We start from the raw sequence: 13,906 nt of genomic DNA on the forward strand, positions 1-13,906 counted from the left end.
GGAGGAATCAGGTTGTGGGTCCTCATTTAAGTAAAGTGTGGAGAACACATCAGTGAAGATGGGTAATAAAGAGAAGCCACTCGTATAAAGAACTGGCGAATACCATAGCGAGTAGAGTTCATGGGAACCAGTGAATGCTGCAGTTGAAACAATAGCAGTCAAGCCGTGGTAGTTGCATAGTAAAGTGATGGCCAGTCTGGGCCAAAGACATGGACTGGAGAAAACAGGTTGTTCCTCTCCAAGAACGTGACTGAGGGAGGAGAGGAAGACAAAGCCTGCTGCCAATTATATCAGAGATTGGGGAGAAGAAAATAAAAGCAAAAGGTTGGCAACGAACTAACAAGGGAAATTAGAAACGGCAGCATTTTCAAATTCAAGGAAAAAATTTTTTGAACAACTGGTAAAAGAAAGTTGGGAAAATTAAAACTGCAAAAGCAGATTTCTGGATTTGGCATGGAACCGGTTCTTAGAAATATAATAAGATGGAATAATATTTCTAGAAGGTGACCCCATCCTCTTCTCCAGAGTCTGAACATGTCTGTTACATATCAAGGTGTGTATGTGGGGGTAAAGTCTGGGCTGAAGCTGCTAATCAGGTCGATAAAATTGTGACATCCCGTGTTATCTGGGTGTGCCCAAGTCCTCAGCAGGGTTCTTGAGGTGGAAGAGGAAGTTTCAGAACACTGGTGAGAATACCTTGGCCAGTTATTGATGATTCTGCAGACAGAGGGGGGCTGGGTTACCTTTCCCGTTGCTGTGACGAACTGTGATCTGACAAGAGGAACGCAGAGAAGAAGGGTTTACTCTGGCCCACGTTTGAGATGGACAGCCCATCGTGGTGGCACAGGCATGGGGCCATGAGGTGTCTCATCCACACCCAGAAGGCAGAGAAGACCTGCGCACTAGAGACGCATTTCCTCCAGCTCTGGTTGGAGGCTGATGGTTTCTGGCCTTAGATAGACTTGTTCATGTCTGAGGCACTATATCACTAATGGGGAAAGAACAGCCACAGATAGATAATAGACGTCCCCCTATTTGAGTAACAGTCCAATTGTTACTATGGCAACACAAAATGGAAACTACTAGTAACCAAGTACTTGTGTGTCAGAATACTGTTGTACTTATAGACCAACACTGTTCTCAAGATCACACCAGGGCAGAGTAGAACAGAAATGGAATGAGATCTTTTACAGCTGTGTCAACTGTGAGTTTTCCATCCTTTCTGGAAAATCACAATTGAGAAGTTACAGAACATTTAAGTGACTAATATAGAAACATTACCATATTTGCTTAGATGCAAAAGTTGTTCCCTAACATAGAGGCTCTTTGCAATTGATAACTGCTGGGAACCAGATCAGTTTTCTCCAGAAGACACCACCGCAAGATTAGCTGGCTAACACAAAACAAGACACCATGTTTTTTTGTGTGTGTGCTTTTCATCATGATTTGGTTTGGTGTTTTTTGTTTTTTTTTCATTGAGATTTTGCTTTCTTTTGATTCTTTTTTGGTTTTGTTTTGAGAAATAACATGAAGTTGGGTTGGTAGGGAGGTGGGAGGACCTCGGAAGAATAGAATCAGAATGTATGAAAAAATCATAAATAATAAAAAAAGTCCACACTGACCACACTTTTGGTTTCTCCATTTGTGCGTGTGTATATGGTGCGGTGGAATCCTTTGGAAGTCATATGCATCACATTTCTTCAATGTTTCATTTTTTAATAATCAGATTATTACTGTATAGAAATCCTTTGAGATATTTACCTGCACGGAACTCGTATTTAAGAGGAGACGAGAGAGCACAGTTGATGTGTACAAGAGTCAAGTTAAATTCCTAGTATCTATTTTTACGTAGGAAAGTAGGTCACCTTTTGCCTACTGTTAGATAACCAGAGAAGTAACATGCAGTGGGCCTCTTGTAAACCTGTGTGCTTATTATTTTGCACTAAATGGACAACATTTGACGAGTACTCAAACGTCCCTCAATTTCGTGTCTCACGCGTGTGCGTGACCCCATTTTAAGCATAACGGTGCAAGAGGAAGCGAGGGAGGCGGGAGCCGGAAGGAGGAGGTGTGGCCTGAGGCCTGGTGGATGCTGGGAACTGTAGTTCCGCGCAGCCAAGGTGTTCCTGAGCAGGGCCCCGGGAGAGCCAGACTGGCTGGCTTCCTGAAGCCTCTGGGGCGGCCGCACGGGGAGACGCGGCGAGCGTGCGCTCCGGGTGGGCGAGCAGGGATGCTCGGGTCGTGAGGGACCCGCAGGTGTGCTCAGGAGTCTTTTGCAAGTTGTTGAGGGTGCGTGGGAGACGGCGAGGCGGCCTTCCGGACGTGGCCCGCCCGTGGGGCCGCGGAAACCGGCTGAGGAGGTATGGCCGAGCGTCAGGACATTTTCTGAGGAGTGCGGCCGTCTGGGGCCGCGCTGCGGGGGCCGGGGGGCGCGAGCTGCTGCTTCCGAAGGCGCGGCTGACGCGGCCGGTTGTGGAACGCCGACCTGCGGCCGGCCCCACGCGCGGCGGGGTGGGCTTCGTCCCATTGGCTGTGCGCGGCCGCCCCCTTCCCTGGCCGGCCGCTCGGGGTCTCCCGAGGACGCGGCTCCTCCGCGGGGAGGGGTGGGGAGAGAGGAGGGAAGGGAGGGAGGGGAGGGGAGGGAGGGAGGGGCGAGCTCGCTTTGCTGCATCCCCCACCCCCATCCCCACCCCCACCCCGCGCTCTGTGCTGGAAAAGGCCACAGAGTCCGCTTCACAGTGCTGCCACACCGGCTGACCTCCCTGGGGAAGGTCACCCAGGCGGGGGTCCTGAAGGCGTCCTGGATTGTAACATGAGCCCCCCTCCCCCCTTCTGCTCATGCTTGGCAACAGTTCAAGCATCCCTAGGTGGCCAGCAGGGGAGCCAGGGCCGAAATCAGTGCGCGGGCCACATCCTGCATAATTACTGTAATAGCACCAGGGATAAATGCCTCCACCCAGGAAGCTCGCAGGCATTTATGAGTTTTCCCTCAGCCTACCTGTTTGAGTTAAATGTTATTTAAAGAGGAGGCCACTCCTGTTTAGGGATAGGAAAACATCTTGAGATGGCAGGTTGAGCCACGGGAGGGAGCATACGGCATAAACTAAAAAGAGCATTCTGGTTGCAAATTTTAGAATGGACAATGCACATCAGTTTTGCCTGGTTTTACTGTGAGTACCATTTTTAAAACGTTTTAGAAAACACTGCGTTTCTTTCGATTCCAAGACAGCTGTATAGTGTTTTCATCATTCTCGTTATTTCATGATAGCCATGAACTAGATCTTGAGGGAAGAAAATCCATTAATTTTTTCATAGATTTCTAACCAGTGAAGTGATTTTTAGCCTTAATTATTCTGAACTTTCAAATCACAAAGTAAAAGTTATTTTTCTTCCGGGGCTCACATCCAGCAGTGAGTGTAAGGGTAGATCCTCTGTGTTGTTTTGTTCCCTTTTTAGTGGTGCTGACGTTTGAGCCTGGGCCCTCTACATGATGGGCCCTAGCACTGAGCCTATACCAACCTTAAACTGTGTTATTGGAAAACCTATTGCCTGCCTGTTTTGCTGTAGCATTGTATTAAGTTTAGATGATTACTAATACTTTTCTACTTCTGTAAGAATTAAAGTTGAGTTTTTAGAGACTTTTGTACAGTATTAATTTGGAGCATTTCCTGTTTTAGTAGGCTCAGATTATCTCTACTTGTGTGCAGCTGTGCACCTGTTTCTTCTAAGTTGAATAAGCTGATTTTGGAGGATCAGGTCCACTAAGAGGTGAGTGGTTTTTGGTTATATAATGTTTCTCTTTATCTGCTGTGCTTTTCTTCTTTAACGGAGTAACAGTACAGGACCCTTATGGTACAGTGATTGATGATTACGGTTTCCAAGAAAACCCAAATTGTAAATAGAAGGGATGGCCAGTGTTAACGTCAAGAATTAATTTAGTGGCTGTGAGACATACATTCTTTTGAAGTGATTCCTTGGAATTGCCACCGAAAAGATTATAGTGGTTTTGTGAATTCCTAAAGCTCTTAGACACTATTTCTGCATCAGTCTTCTTTGAACTCTCTTCAAAGTCAGAGAAGATATTCTTTGAAAGTACTTTTTATTAGAAATGATATCATTCATAACACTTGTGTACCAAATGTTCTATGGAAGTCATTTTGGCACAGGTGACAGATATGAAGTGGCTGTTTTGGAACAGAGTAACCACTCCAAAACTAAATCTGTCATTATTGCTAGATAAACGTTTTTGGTTTTCCTTTTACAAAATTAGTGAGGTTTTTGGCCCCTAAGGAGCAGAAAACAAGCACTGGATCTAGAAACAGCCTGAGTGTTTCTAAGAACAGGATGTGGTGACTTGTCCCAAGTGAAGTGAATGCACTGAACCAAATTTATAGTTTTCTCTGTATCCCCACTAGATACGTGTGGACAGCGTGTATTTATCCTTCAGTCAGCTCACGCCAGCAGTAAGCACAGTGAGCAAGCTGGAGTCTCGGGCCTGAAATTCAGACTTTTGGGAGAAAACAGTGAGGAAGTAAGGAGTTGTGAGCATTGTCACTGCTGCTGAAGAGAGAGAAAACAGTGCTATCACTGCTACCAAAGAAAGAGTAAAGTAAAACGGGGCTGTTCGCATCATGCAGCCAGGGGACAGAAAGGGAGATTATAGAGAGAAGTCTTTTCCTTGCCAGCTGCTTTGGTTTTTCCCCACCAGTCGCCTGGGCTCTGCTGCGTAGTAGTCCCCAAATAACACACAAGACACTATTAATTATGAATCTGTTGACCTTGCTTGTTTCTTATTGGCTAGCTCTGACTTAAGTATCCCATAATTGTTAATCTAAGTATTTCTCTTACCGGAGAAAAGGGTCTGGATTTCTTACCCCTATGGCAGCTACATGATGATTCCCTGTGTTTCTTCTCCCCAGAGTCCTCCTCGACTCCTAGTCCTACCTATCTTGCTTCCCTATTGGCCAACAGTGCTTTATTGACATATACACAGGACTTCCCCATCAGGAGATGGTTAGGTAGGTCTCCCCAGCAGATGACCGGATATGAGTTAACAAAGAATAGAAAGTTCTTAGAGAGTTGGAGAGCTGGCTTGGCAGTTTAAAGCACTTGCTGCTCTTCAGAGGACCTGATTTGTTCCTGGCACCAACATGTGGTTCACAACGATCTATAACTTCAGTTTCAGAGGATCTGATAACTTCTTCTGGCCTTCTCAGACACTGTGTGTGTGCGTATGCAGTACATAGAAATACATGCAGGCAAGACATCCATACACACAAAATATATAAAATATAAATCTTTGTTTTTTGGTTTTTTGAGACAGGGTTTCTCTGTGGCTTTGGAGCCTGTCTTGGAACTCGTTCTGTAGATCAGGCTGGCCTCCAACTCACAGAGATCCACCTGCCTCTACCTCTGCCTCCCGAGTGCTGGAATTAAAGGTGTGCACCACCATCCACTGGTGGTAAAATGTAAATCTTAAAAAGAAGTTTGGAAGATCATCTTGCGGCCAAGCTCTCAATTGAATAAAACAGTAGCGAATCTGAAAGGTGATGACGTAGACAGGTGTGTAAGGCTACAGTGGCCCATACAGAACTGAGTTGGGGTACAGGCCGATGTGTGCATGTGGAAGCTGTGAGTTGGGGTACAGGCCGATGTGTATAACGATATTCGAAGCTATATAGGGAAAACAATATATTTATTTACCAGAGAGAGAGTCGCACAGACCAGGAGTTAGAAGCGTGGCTGGCTTCCAGGAGAAAATGGGAAGCCCTTTTCCTTTTACTTCCTTTTATCTCTACCTTGACCCCACCCTGATGGGCGGATAGCTTTGTGGGGTTCACTCCTACAGATGTGTGCATGTGGAAGCTGAGTTGGGGTACAGACCGATGTGTGCATGTGGAAGGTGTGAGTTGGGGTATAGGCCGATGTGTGCATGTGGAAGCTGAGTTGGGGTACAGGCCGATGTGTGCATGTGGAAGCTGAGTTGGGGTACAGGCCGACGTGTGCATGTGGAAGCTGAGTTGGGGTACAGGCCCAATGTGTGCATGTGGAAGCTGTGAGTTGGGGTATAGGCCGATGTGTGCATGTGGAAGCTGAGTTGGGGTACAGGCCCATGTGTGCATGTGGAAGCTGAGTTGGGGTACAGGCCCATGTGTGCATGTGGAAGGTGTGAGGCTGTTGGTGTCTTCATTATTCACGAAATGGGGAGCTACTGAGTGGAAAGAAATGAAGTGACAGACTTCATCTCAGAAATTTTCTGGATATAGAGCTGATCGACGTAGCACAAAAGTAGAAGTCTTTTTACCTTCGCACGTATGCACAAGTCCTAATGTGGAAGACAGCAGTGTTTTTTAATTTTGAAAGTAAATACATCCTTTCCCCATCACCCTATAAAACAATATCTTGGAGTGGAATGAGACATCAAATTAAAGATAGGTAGAGTTAATAACAGGATAAAACATGAGATGTTCAAAGGAAGTTGTAAAATGGTAAACGTTAATCTCAGCACGGATGTCCAACCTGAAGATTTGAGATTACTAATGTTCTTCTGAAACATGTTTCATGGTATCTTTGTTGACTGTATAGCACTGTTAGTCCTTGTTGTAGCACCATGGCCAGTTCAGAGAACTGATGGAGAACTCACATTGACTTGAAGCAGGGTGTAGTTAAATACTCTCAGTGCTGGAATGAATGTCGGTCTGTCCATGTTCATTAACATTGTTTGTCTGTAGGTGAACGATTACAGCAAAGTATTAATAATAAAGCTACATATACTAATCCTGTTCCTCATTGCCTTTGAGTTGCAGGCATCGGTAGTACAGGACACTGTTTGGAGAGACAACTAATTACTTTGAAATTGTAAGTATCGGTTCCTATCTCTGGAAGCAAGAATGAAATTGTGACTGAGTTAAGAGTTTGAGAGGATTAACTGAAGGAGTCTTGAAGCTTTAAAAGAAACAGGAATAACCTCATTGCTCAGTCTTTATCTAACCCAGGGCAATAACTTTTTAATAAATGGTTTACTGGCTTATGTTGCTTAATGTATAACAATGATCACTTAATACATAGTAATTCTACAATTGATTAACCACCAGTATTTTGAGTTTGCATGGAACAGCGTATTTTTATTAGCACACTAGACCAATGAGCTTGGTGTCCTTTCAGTGTATTTTCCTTGTGTCATACACTACGAATACTTACTGAGTGAGTGACTCCGCAGTCAAAGCCATTTCTTTCTCTCTTTTTTTTTGAGACAGATTCTCTGTGGCTTTGGAGGCTGTCCCGGAACTAGCTCTTGTAGACGAGACTGGTCTCGAGCTCACAGAGATCTGCCTGTCTCTGGCTCCCCAGTGCTGGGATTAAAGGCGTGGGCCACCAACTCCCAACTCTTTCTCTCTTTCTTTTTTGGTTTTTCGAGACAGGGTTTCTCTGTAGGTTTAGAGGCTGTCCTGGAACTCTCTTTGAAGACCAGGCTGAACTCACAGAGATCCTCCTGCCACTGCCTACCGTGTGAGTGCGGGGATTAAAGGCATGCGTCACCAACACCCGGCCGTAGCCATTTCTTTGTCTGGCCCGCATTTGTGAACTGCATTGTATGGTGTTGGCACAGGGCCCTCTGCTCATTCATATAACCCTAGAATGCTTTGTGAGGCAGGCACTGTACAAGTGGCTCAGCATATGTGGGGAAACGGGTCAAAAAACCAACTGGAACTGAATTCTGGAGCTTGGCATCATTAAGCATTCCCGATGCAAGCATTCTCAAATCTGCACCAAAGTGTTGATTCCTTGTTGCTAAAATTAAGCAAGAGAGGTGGCTTTTTTTTGTGTGTTTTTTGCATGAAAGCTAAACTGTAATTTGTCATTTTATTCTGAAATTTTTCTGGAACAGTTACAACTTCTGATATTGACAGAAGGTGACATAACAAGTGTAGCTAATTGTGGGAGAACTTGGAACTCCCCTTGTTTACTTTGAAAATCTAATTCAAGGCCATTTTGTGGCCAAGCTCTGTTTTCATATTATACACACTTAATTATGTTTTATTATTTGAATATGCAGGCTTAGAATTTTTGTTAGTGCAACTATTCTTAATTTATGTCTGTATAACGTATGCACACACATAGCATTGTTTTCTAAAGAACATTGTGCTTGCTCGCTGAAACATCACCATGGTTATCTTTCTGACCCTGACTTCCTGGGAATCTTCTTCCTGTGCCATCTCACTAGACAGTACTTGTTTCTGGAAAAGACGATGGATTCTGTGAATGTCATAATACTGTACCGGAAATAAAAGTTACTCTCAACTTCACCCCTTCCTTGCTTTGAAGAGCAGCAGAAGTAGTGTAGCCCAGAAAGTTGTCTGCTCTCTTGTCCACATGGTGGAAAATATGTTTGCATGGTGCCCTGGGGAACCTTGCAAACTCTCAAAAAAAAGTAGTTAAATCTGAGTCAGAACTGGTTTACATAGTTACTCGTACACTAGGAAAGAAGCGGCGAGAGAAAGGCCGTCTGTTGTCTCTGTTAGAACGTTAGCAGAGGCAGGTGCTCTGCTTTCAGTCTGCACCTATCGTCCACAAACATTAGCCTCTTTATAAGCACCAAGTGCTAGAGAGGGCCCCGAGAAGCACGTGGGCGGGATTGGATCAGCCACAGGTTAGGTACACAGAAACCCCTGGGCTTTTGTTCTCCGTCTGACTTCACTGGAGATGAGCCCATTTCGCCTCTGGTAATTTCCTGGTACGCTAAAATGATAGCAGTGAGGTGAGTTTGCTTTTTCCACAGTTGGCATGCAGTCAGTAAGTGTTGCTTAAGCTGGGAAGCACAAACACTGAGTGTTCATCCCAGACAGCAACTGCACGCAGTGCATCCGTTTTCTAGACGTTCCATGAGCACATTGGATCCCTGGGGGCACACCTGTCAGGTAGACACTGCCGATGAGGAATAAAGGCACAGGGGGTGTCCGTCTGTCCGTCCGTCCGTCTGTCTGTCAGCCCCTAACAGCCTGCTCTCCTGCCGTGCTTTCTCCATACCTTTGTGGATCGCTCTCCTGCTGCCTGAGCCTGACTTCTCCTTGTACTCAGTTGTGGTGCTTGTAGGCAGCTGCTAGTTATTGAGTGCTCTAGTCCTTGCTATAGTTTGAATTTCTTGTGCTTAAGGTCCCCTTTTTCATTGTGCACCTGATACAGAAAGTGATCCAGGTATGTATGTTGATGAATATTAACCAAGAATTTTAGGGGTGACGTTTCTCTAGTTAATTATGAAGAAAAACGATGATGGCTAAAGATTTTCGTTGCTGTGTGACACAGTGATGACACTGTGTGTGTGTGTGTGTGTGTGTGTGTGTGTGTGTGTGTGTGTGTGTGTGTGTGTGTGTGTGTGTGTACCTGATCTGGGACATGTATGCTGATGTACATTCCTTTTGTACAGGGAGAAAACAGGAGTTCCCATCTGATCTTTCTTTTGGGCGGGGGTAAGGGTGGGGTGGGATCTGGCTTAGGACTCATTAGAGAGCAGGCTGGCCTCAGGCTTGTAGCAGTCCTCCTGCCTCAGAAGTGCTAGGAGTATAGGCATGAGCCAGCAAGCTCTGCAGACGTGACCCCTGCGCTGTCACTCTGTTAGTGAATGTGCCGCTGCTGGTGGCAGCTCCCGCTGTGCTCTCCTGCCCTGCCTGATTTGCCCTCTGTGTGTCACCCCTAGTCTGACCGCTGCTCAAGCCTACCTGCCATGGGTTGCCGAGATGTCCACGCAGCCACAGTCCTCTCTTTCCTGTGTGGCATCGCCTCCGTGGCGGGCCTCTTCGCGGGGACTCTGCTTCCCAACTGGAGGAAATTGCGACTGATCACATTCAACAGAAACGAGAAGAACCTGACAATTTACACAGGCCTGTGGGTCAAGTGCGCCCGGTACGATGGAAGCAGTGACTGCCTGATGTACGACCGCACTTGGTACCTGTCAGTTGACCAGCTGGACCTGCGTGTCCTCCAGTTTGCCCTGCCCCTCAGCATCCTCATCGCCATGGGTGCCTTGCTGCTCTGCCTGATTGGAATGTGTAACACAGCCTTCCGGTCTTCAGTGCCGAACATCAAACTGGCCAAGTGTCTGGTCAACAGTGCAGGCTGCCACCTGGTGGCCGGACTCCTGTTCTTCCTGGCAGGCACCGTGAGCCTCTCTCCATCCATCTGGGCCATCTTTTATAACACTCACCTCAACAAGAAGTTTGAGCCAGTCTTTACCTTTGACTATGCAGTGTTTGTCACTATTGCTAGCTCAGGGGGTCTGTTCATGACTGCTCTTCTTCTGTTCATTTGGTACTGTGCATGCAAATCCCTGCCCTCTCCTTTCTGGCAGCCACTGTACTCTCATGTCCCCGGAGTGCACACCTACTCACAGCCCTACTCGTCACGGTCCCGCCTCTCCGCCATCGAGATTGACATTCCGGTAGTCTCACACAGCACTTAGCAGAGAGAGAATTAACCGGGAAAGTCTGTGTCATAGCCTCACAGCCCCTGCGTAAAGAGCCTTTTTGGACCTGTGTAAATTTTTCCTTTGTTCTTGACTAGTCAGGGGAGCCAGGTTTGTGTATCTTGATAGAATGAAATGCTGCTAGATTTTCTGAGGTATATATTAATTCTTCTAAATGTGAAACATTCCTTTTATCTTGCTTCTCATACTAGAGGGGTCTTGAGCCTCCTTGTAGATGTCTGATGAACTACGTGAACAGACCTGTGGTAACAGTTGAGGCGATAAAAACAGCATAATAAGTACTGTGGTGTGTGACCCTTACCGATACTTCTGGCCCTGTGTTGTCTGATGACTTCAACTGAAAAGAGCAGTTTCACATACAAGGAACTTCAGTCAGAACAGGGTTGCAGTTTGCCTCCGGAACCCTGCCAGCTTGAAGGTGTAGTTTAGTTCTCTCTTGGGACTAACTGACTGGGCATCAGTATACTGAAGATTACTATCTTCTACCTCATTTCAGTGAAAAGTAAAATGCATTTGAAATGATGTCAGAGTAAGGCTAGCATTTAAATACGGTTAACATTTAACTTCTTCTTTTGGTCTTCAGACAGGTTCTTGCTGGGTATCCCTAGCTGGCCTAGAATTCACTCTGTAGATCAGGCTGCCCTCCAACTTTCCACCATTCTCCTAACTGCCTCATGAGCACTGGCTACAGACATGCCCAGCTACTTCTAGAAAACCGTAATTTTTAGTTACTGATCATATTGTTGGAGTTAAAATGTGCCAAGTGACAGGTTGTTGCTTCATCTGGAGCAAGAAATCCTTTCCAGATAGCCATGCCCTATACCAGCTTAGTGGCTAAGACAAATGAATACAAGGTTGGTGACAAATTGTTGGGCACAGGAGCCTGTTGTCAGTGACAGCACCAAAGATTCATTTGGTGGCTACTGTGTAAGTGATGATGTAAATGGTAGCCGCTTGACTGTTCAGTTCCTGCTGCTTCACTGGCTACTTGTCCTTTAGTGTTTAGCTCTGCCTACACAGAAAGGAGGATGTAGCTACATCTGGGTAGAAATTTTGATCTAATACACATCAAACTAACTGACAACCACCAAAAAGGCTGCCTTTATTGGCAGCTTGTGAACTTGTCAAGTATTGATCCAGGAAGAGAGTCCAGCTGAGACATGCCTTCCTGGCACAGACAGCCTATGGTACTCCAGCAGCAATATCCTGGACACTAGAAAGTCATTTCTGATAGGTCTCCTCTCGGTTTCCAAGCTGTAATAACAGTTTCAGATCATGAGAATGGGCAAGATAGCAGAGATGAAATTGTACCCTTTCTACCTCTGAAATTAAGGTGATACATTAAGGAGAGATGTTTTAAAAATGTCTCCTCTGCCAGCATTTGGGAGGCAGAGGCAGGTGGATCTCTGTGAGTTTGAGACCAACCTGGTCTACAAGAGCTAGTTCCAGGACAACCTCCAAAGCCACAGAGAAACCCTGTCTCGAAAAACAAAAAAAAAAAAAAACAAAAAAAAAAAAAAAAGAAAGAAAAGAAAGAAAGAAGTCTCCTCTGATTTGCTATCCAGTAGATGAAACCATGTTAACACTAAAGTAAGACTTCGACTTTGAGAGCTGTTGGGTCTTAATGGGGTTTGAGCTGCTCGTTAATTGGTTTAATTTCCATGTATTAGCATTAAGTTTGTAAGGAGTGTGGTAGAGGTTTTCCATGCGGCTGCTTTTATGATAAACAGTTCATGATGCCTCTTTTGCAAATCCCAATATTTCAGTATTTCTATAGAGACAGGTAGTACTTCCCCCCTAAGTCCAGCATTACTTTATGTAGGCAAGTAAATCTGATTGTATAATTTTTAAATGCTGTCCATACATAGCATGCGCATCTATGTTTTTTTAAATTGTCGCTTACAATCTTTTTCACCTCTGGTTCTTCTCATTCATAGATAAAGGTGAGTGTTGATCATTCCAAGACAATGGCAGCTGGAATTTTGAGATTAATATTAGTTTTTCCCCTTTGTTAGTTAACCTTAGTTTTTCTCTCACTATTGTTCTGAAGGATCAAGAATTCCACCATCCTTTAGTTTTAGTATAAATAGAGTTAAAAGTAGGTCCAGGTGTGGTGGCTTTTGATATTTATCCTAATACTCAGGAGGCAGAGACAGGTGCATCTCTCTGGACATCCTGGACTCCATAGCTAGTTCCAGGCCAGTCTGAGCCACACAGTTAGACCTTGTCTCAAAAACACAATCAAAAAGGAGAAAAAGAAAGAAAGAAATCAGCCTCAGCAATGAGAATACAAGACAGTTTGCGGCACACAGTTGTAACTACAAGTGTTAAACTTTGTTAAGAGAGTCTTTTGGCATCATCATCTATAGCCTCCAATTAGTATTTATTGTGAATTCACTCAGGAAGAGAAACAGCTGTTTCTGTATTATCTTTTTTAGCATTCCAGAATTGGCATGAATAGCTGTTTTTTAAAGCCATCAAAGGAAAGCATGCATTTACAATCCTTGTGAGTCATTGGAGCACTCCTGGGCAATTATTGAGATGGGGTGGATAACTTCTTTTCTTTTGTTGTTTAAAAGCTGTTAATTTTAAAGGCCTCCTAAGGAGCCAGCTTAGCAGACAACCTCAAATGTGAGATGGTACACCAGATTTGTGTTACCCAGCTTCCGAGAAGAATAAATCCACTCTGCTTGTATATATGCCCTATGGTGGATAGTATGTGCTATAAACCACAAGGTAAAAACCTCAGTGGGTGTGATGTGTTGCCTCGTGTTTATTAAAAGATGTATTTTTACAAGTTTGTCTCTGTTCTTTTCTCAGCTTTAAGATAAAATATTTTGAGAAATGTTTTTCAAGTGTATGTCAGTGAAATTAAGGTACTCCTAAGGATTGTGTACTGGGATCTAAGAGACCTAGGGAACGCTGTGATACAAGGAGTCATTGGTGGACCTCATCCTCTATTCACTGAATAAAGTTGTTGACCGAATTTTCTTCATCAGTGAACTTCTGTGTGTAGGCTGGTGATTGGGAATACGAAGAGTTTAGGTAGGGGCATCTTTTCCCCCATTCAAAGAAAAAGGGCTTCAGGAAAGTATCTTAACTTTTTAAAGCCTATGATGAGCTTTTATGTTAGAATTACAGCCATCTGGAACCATTCCAGACATGAGCTCCCCACTGAAACCCATGGGTTTATTACGGACTCTTTGGTGGCAGAACCATATGCTACACCACAAATCAGAAGCAGCTTCAAATTGAGCATCCCAGCTAATGATATTAACATGTACTAATCCAGATTTGCTGTAGATTTGCTGACGATGATCAAATGTTAGAGGCTTTTTTTTTTGCTTACCAAATCATGAGTGAGTTTTAACCAGAATAAGAATACACATAATTTGTATTCATTGTCAAGATATGCATAGGGCCTCT

The 13,906-nt window shown here is 44.6% G+C and overlaps 1 protein-coding gene across 4 annotated transcripts; it reads left to right on the forward strand.

Moving 5' to 3' along the window:
- The first annotated feature begins 2,101 nt into the window (after window positions 1–2,101).
- On the forward strand, window positions 2,102–11,771 carry Cldn12 (claudin 12). Of its 4 annotated transcripts, none has more exons than XM_013123507.3 (4): window positions 2,102–2,360; window positions 3,678–3,768; window positions 6,801–6,858; window positions 9,695–11,771. In XM_013123507.3, exon 4 carries the CDS (start codon window positions 9,722–9,724, stop codon window positions 10,454–10,456), a length of 735 nt encoding a protein of 244 aa, XP_012978961.1. In that variant the 5' UTR covers window positions 2,102–2,360; window positions 3,678–3,768; window positions 6,801–6,858; window positions 9,695–9,721; the 3' UTR covers window positions 10,457–11,771. The 4 variants fall into 4 exon arrangements, with proteins under 4 accessions (XP_012978961.1, XP_040591782.1, XP_012978960.1 ...); XM_040735848.1 differs by having other exon boundaries at window positions 3,681–3,768; XM_013123506.3 differs by having other exon boundaries at window positions 2,103–2,360; window positions 6,807–6,858.
- Window positions 11,772–13,906: the final 2,135 nt, after the last annotated feature.

Source organism: Mesocricetus auratus, unplaced genomic scaffold (assembly GCF_017639785.1).
Source record: "Mesocricetus auratus isolate SY011 unplaced genomic scaffold, BCM_Maur_2.0 Super-Scaffold_100051, whole genome shotgun sequence".
Classification (NCBI taxonomy): Eukaryota; Metazoa; Chordata; class Mammalia; order Rodentia; family Cricetidae; genus Mesocricetus; species Mesocricetus auratus.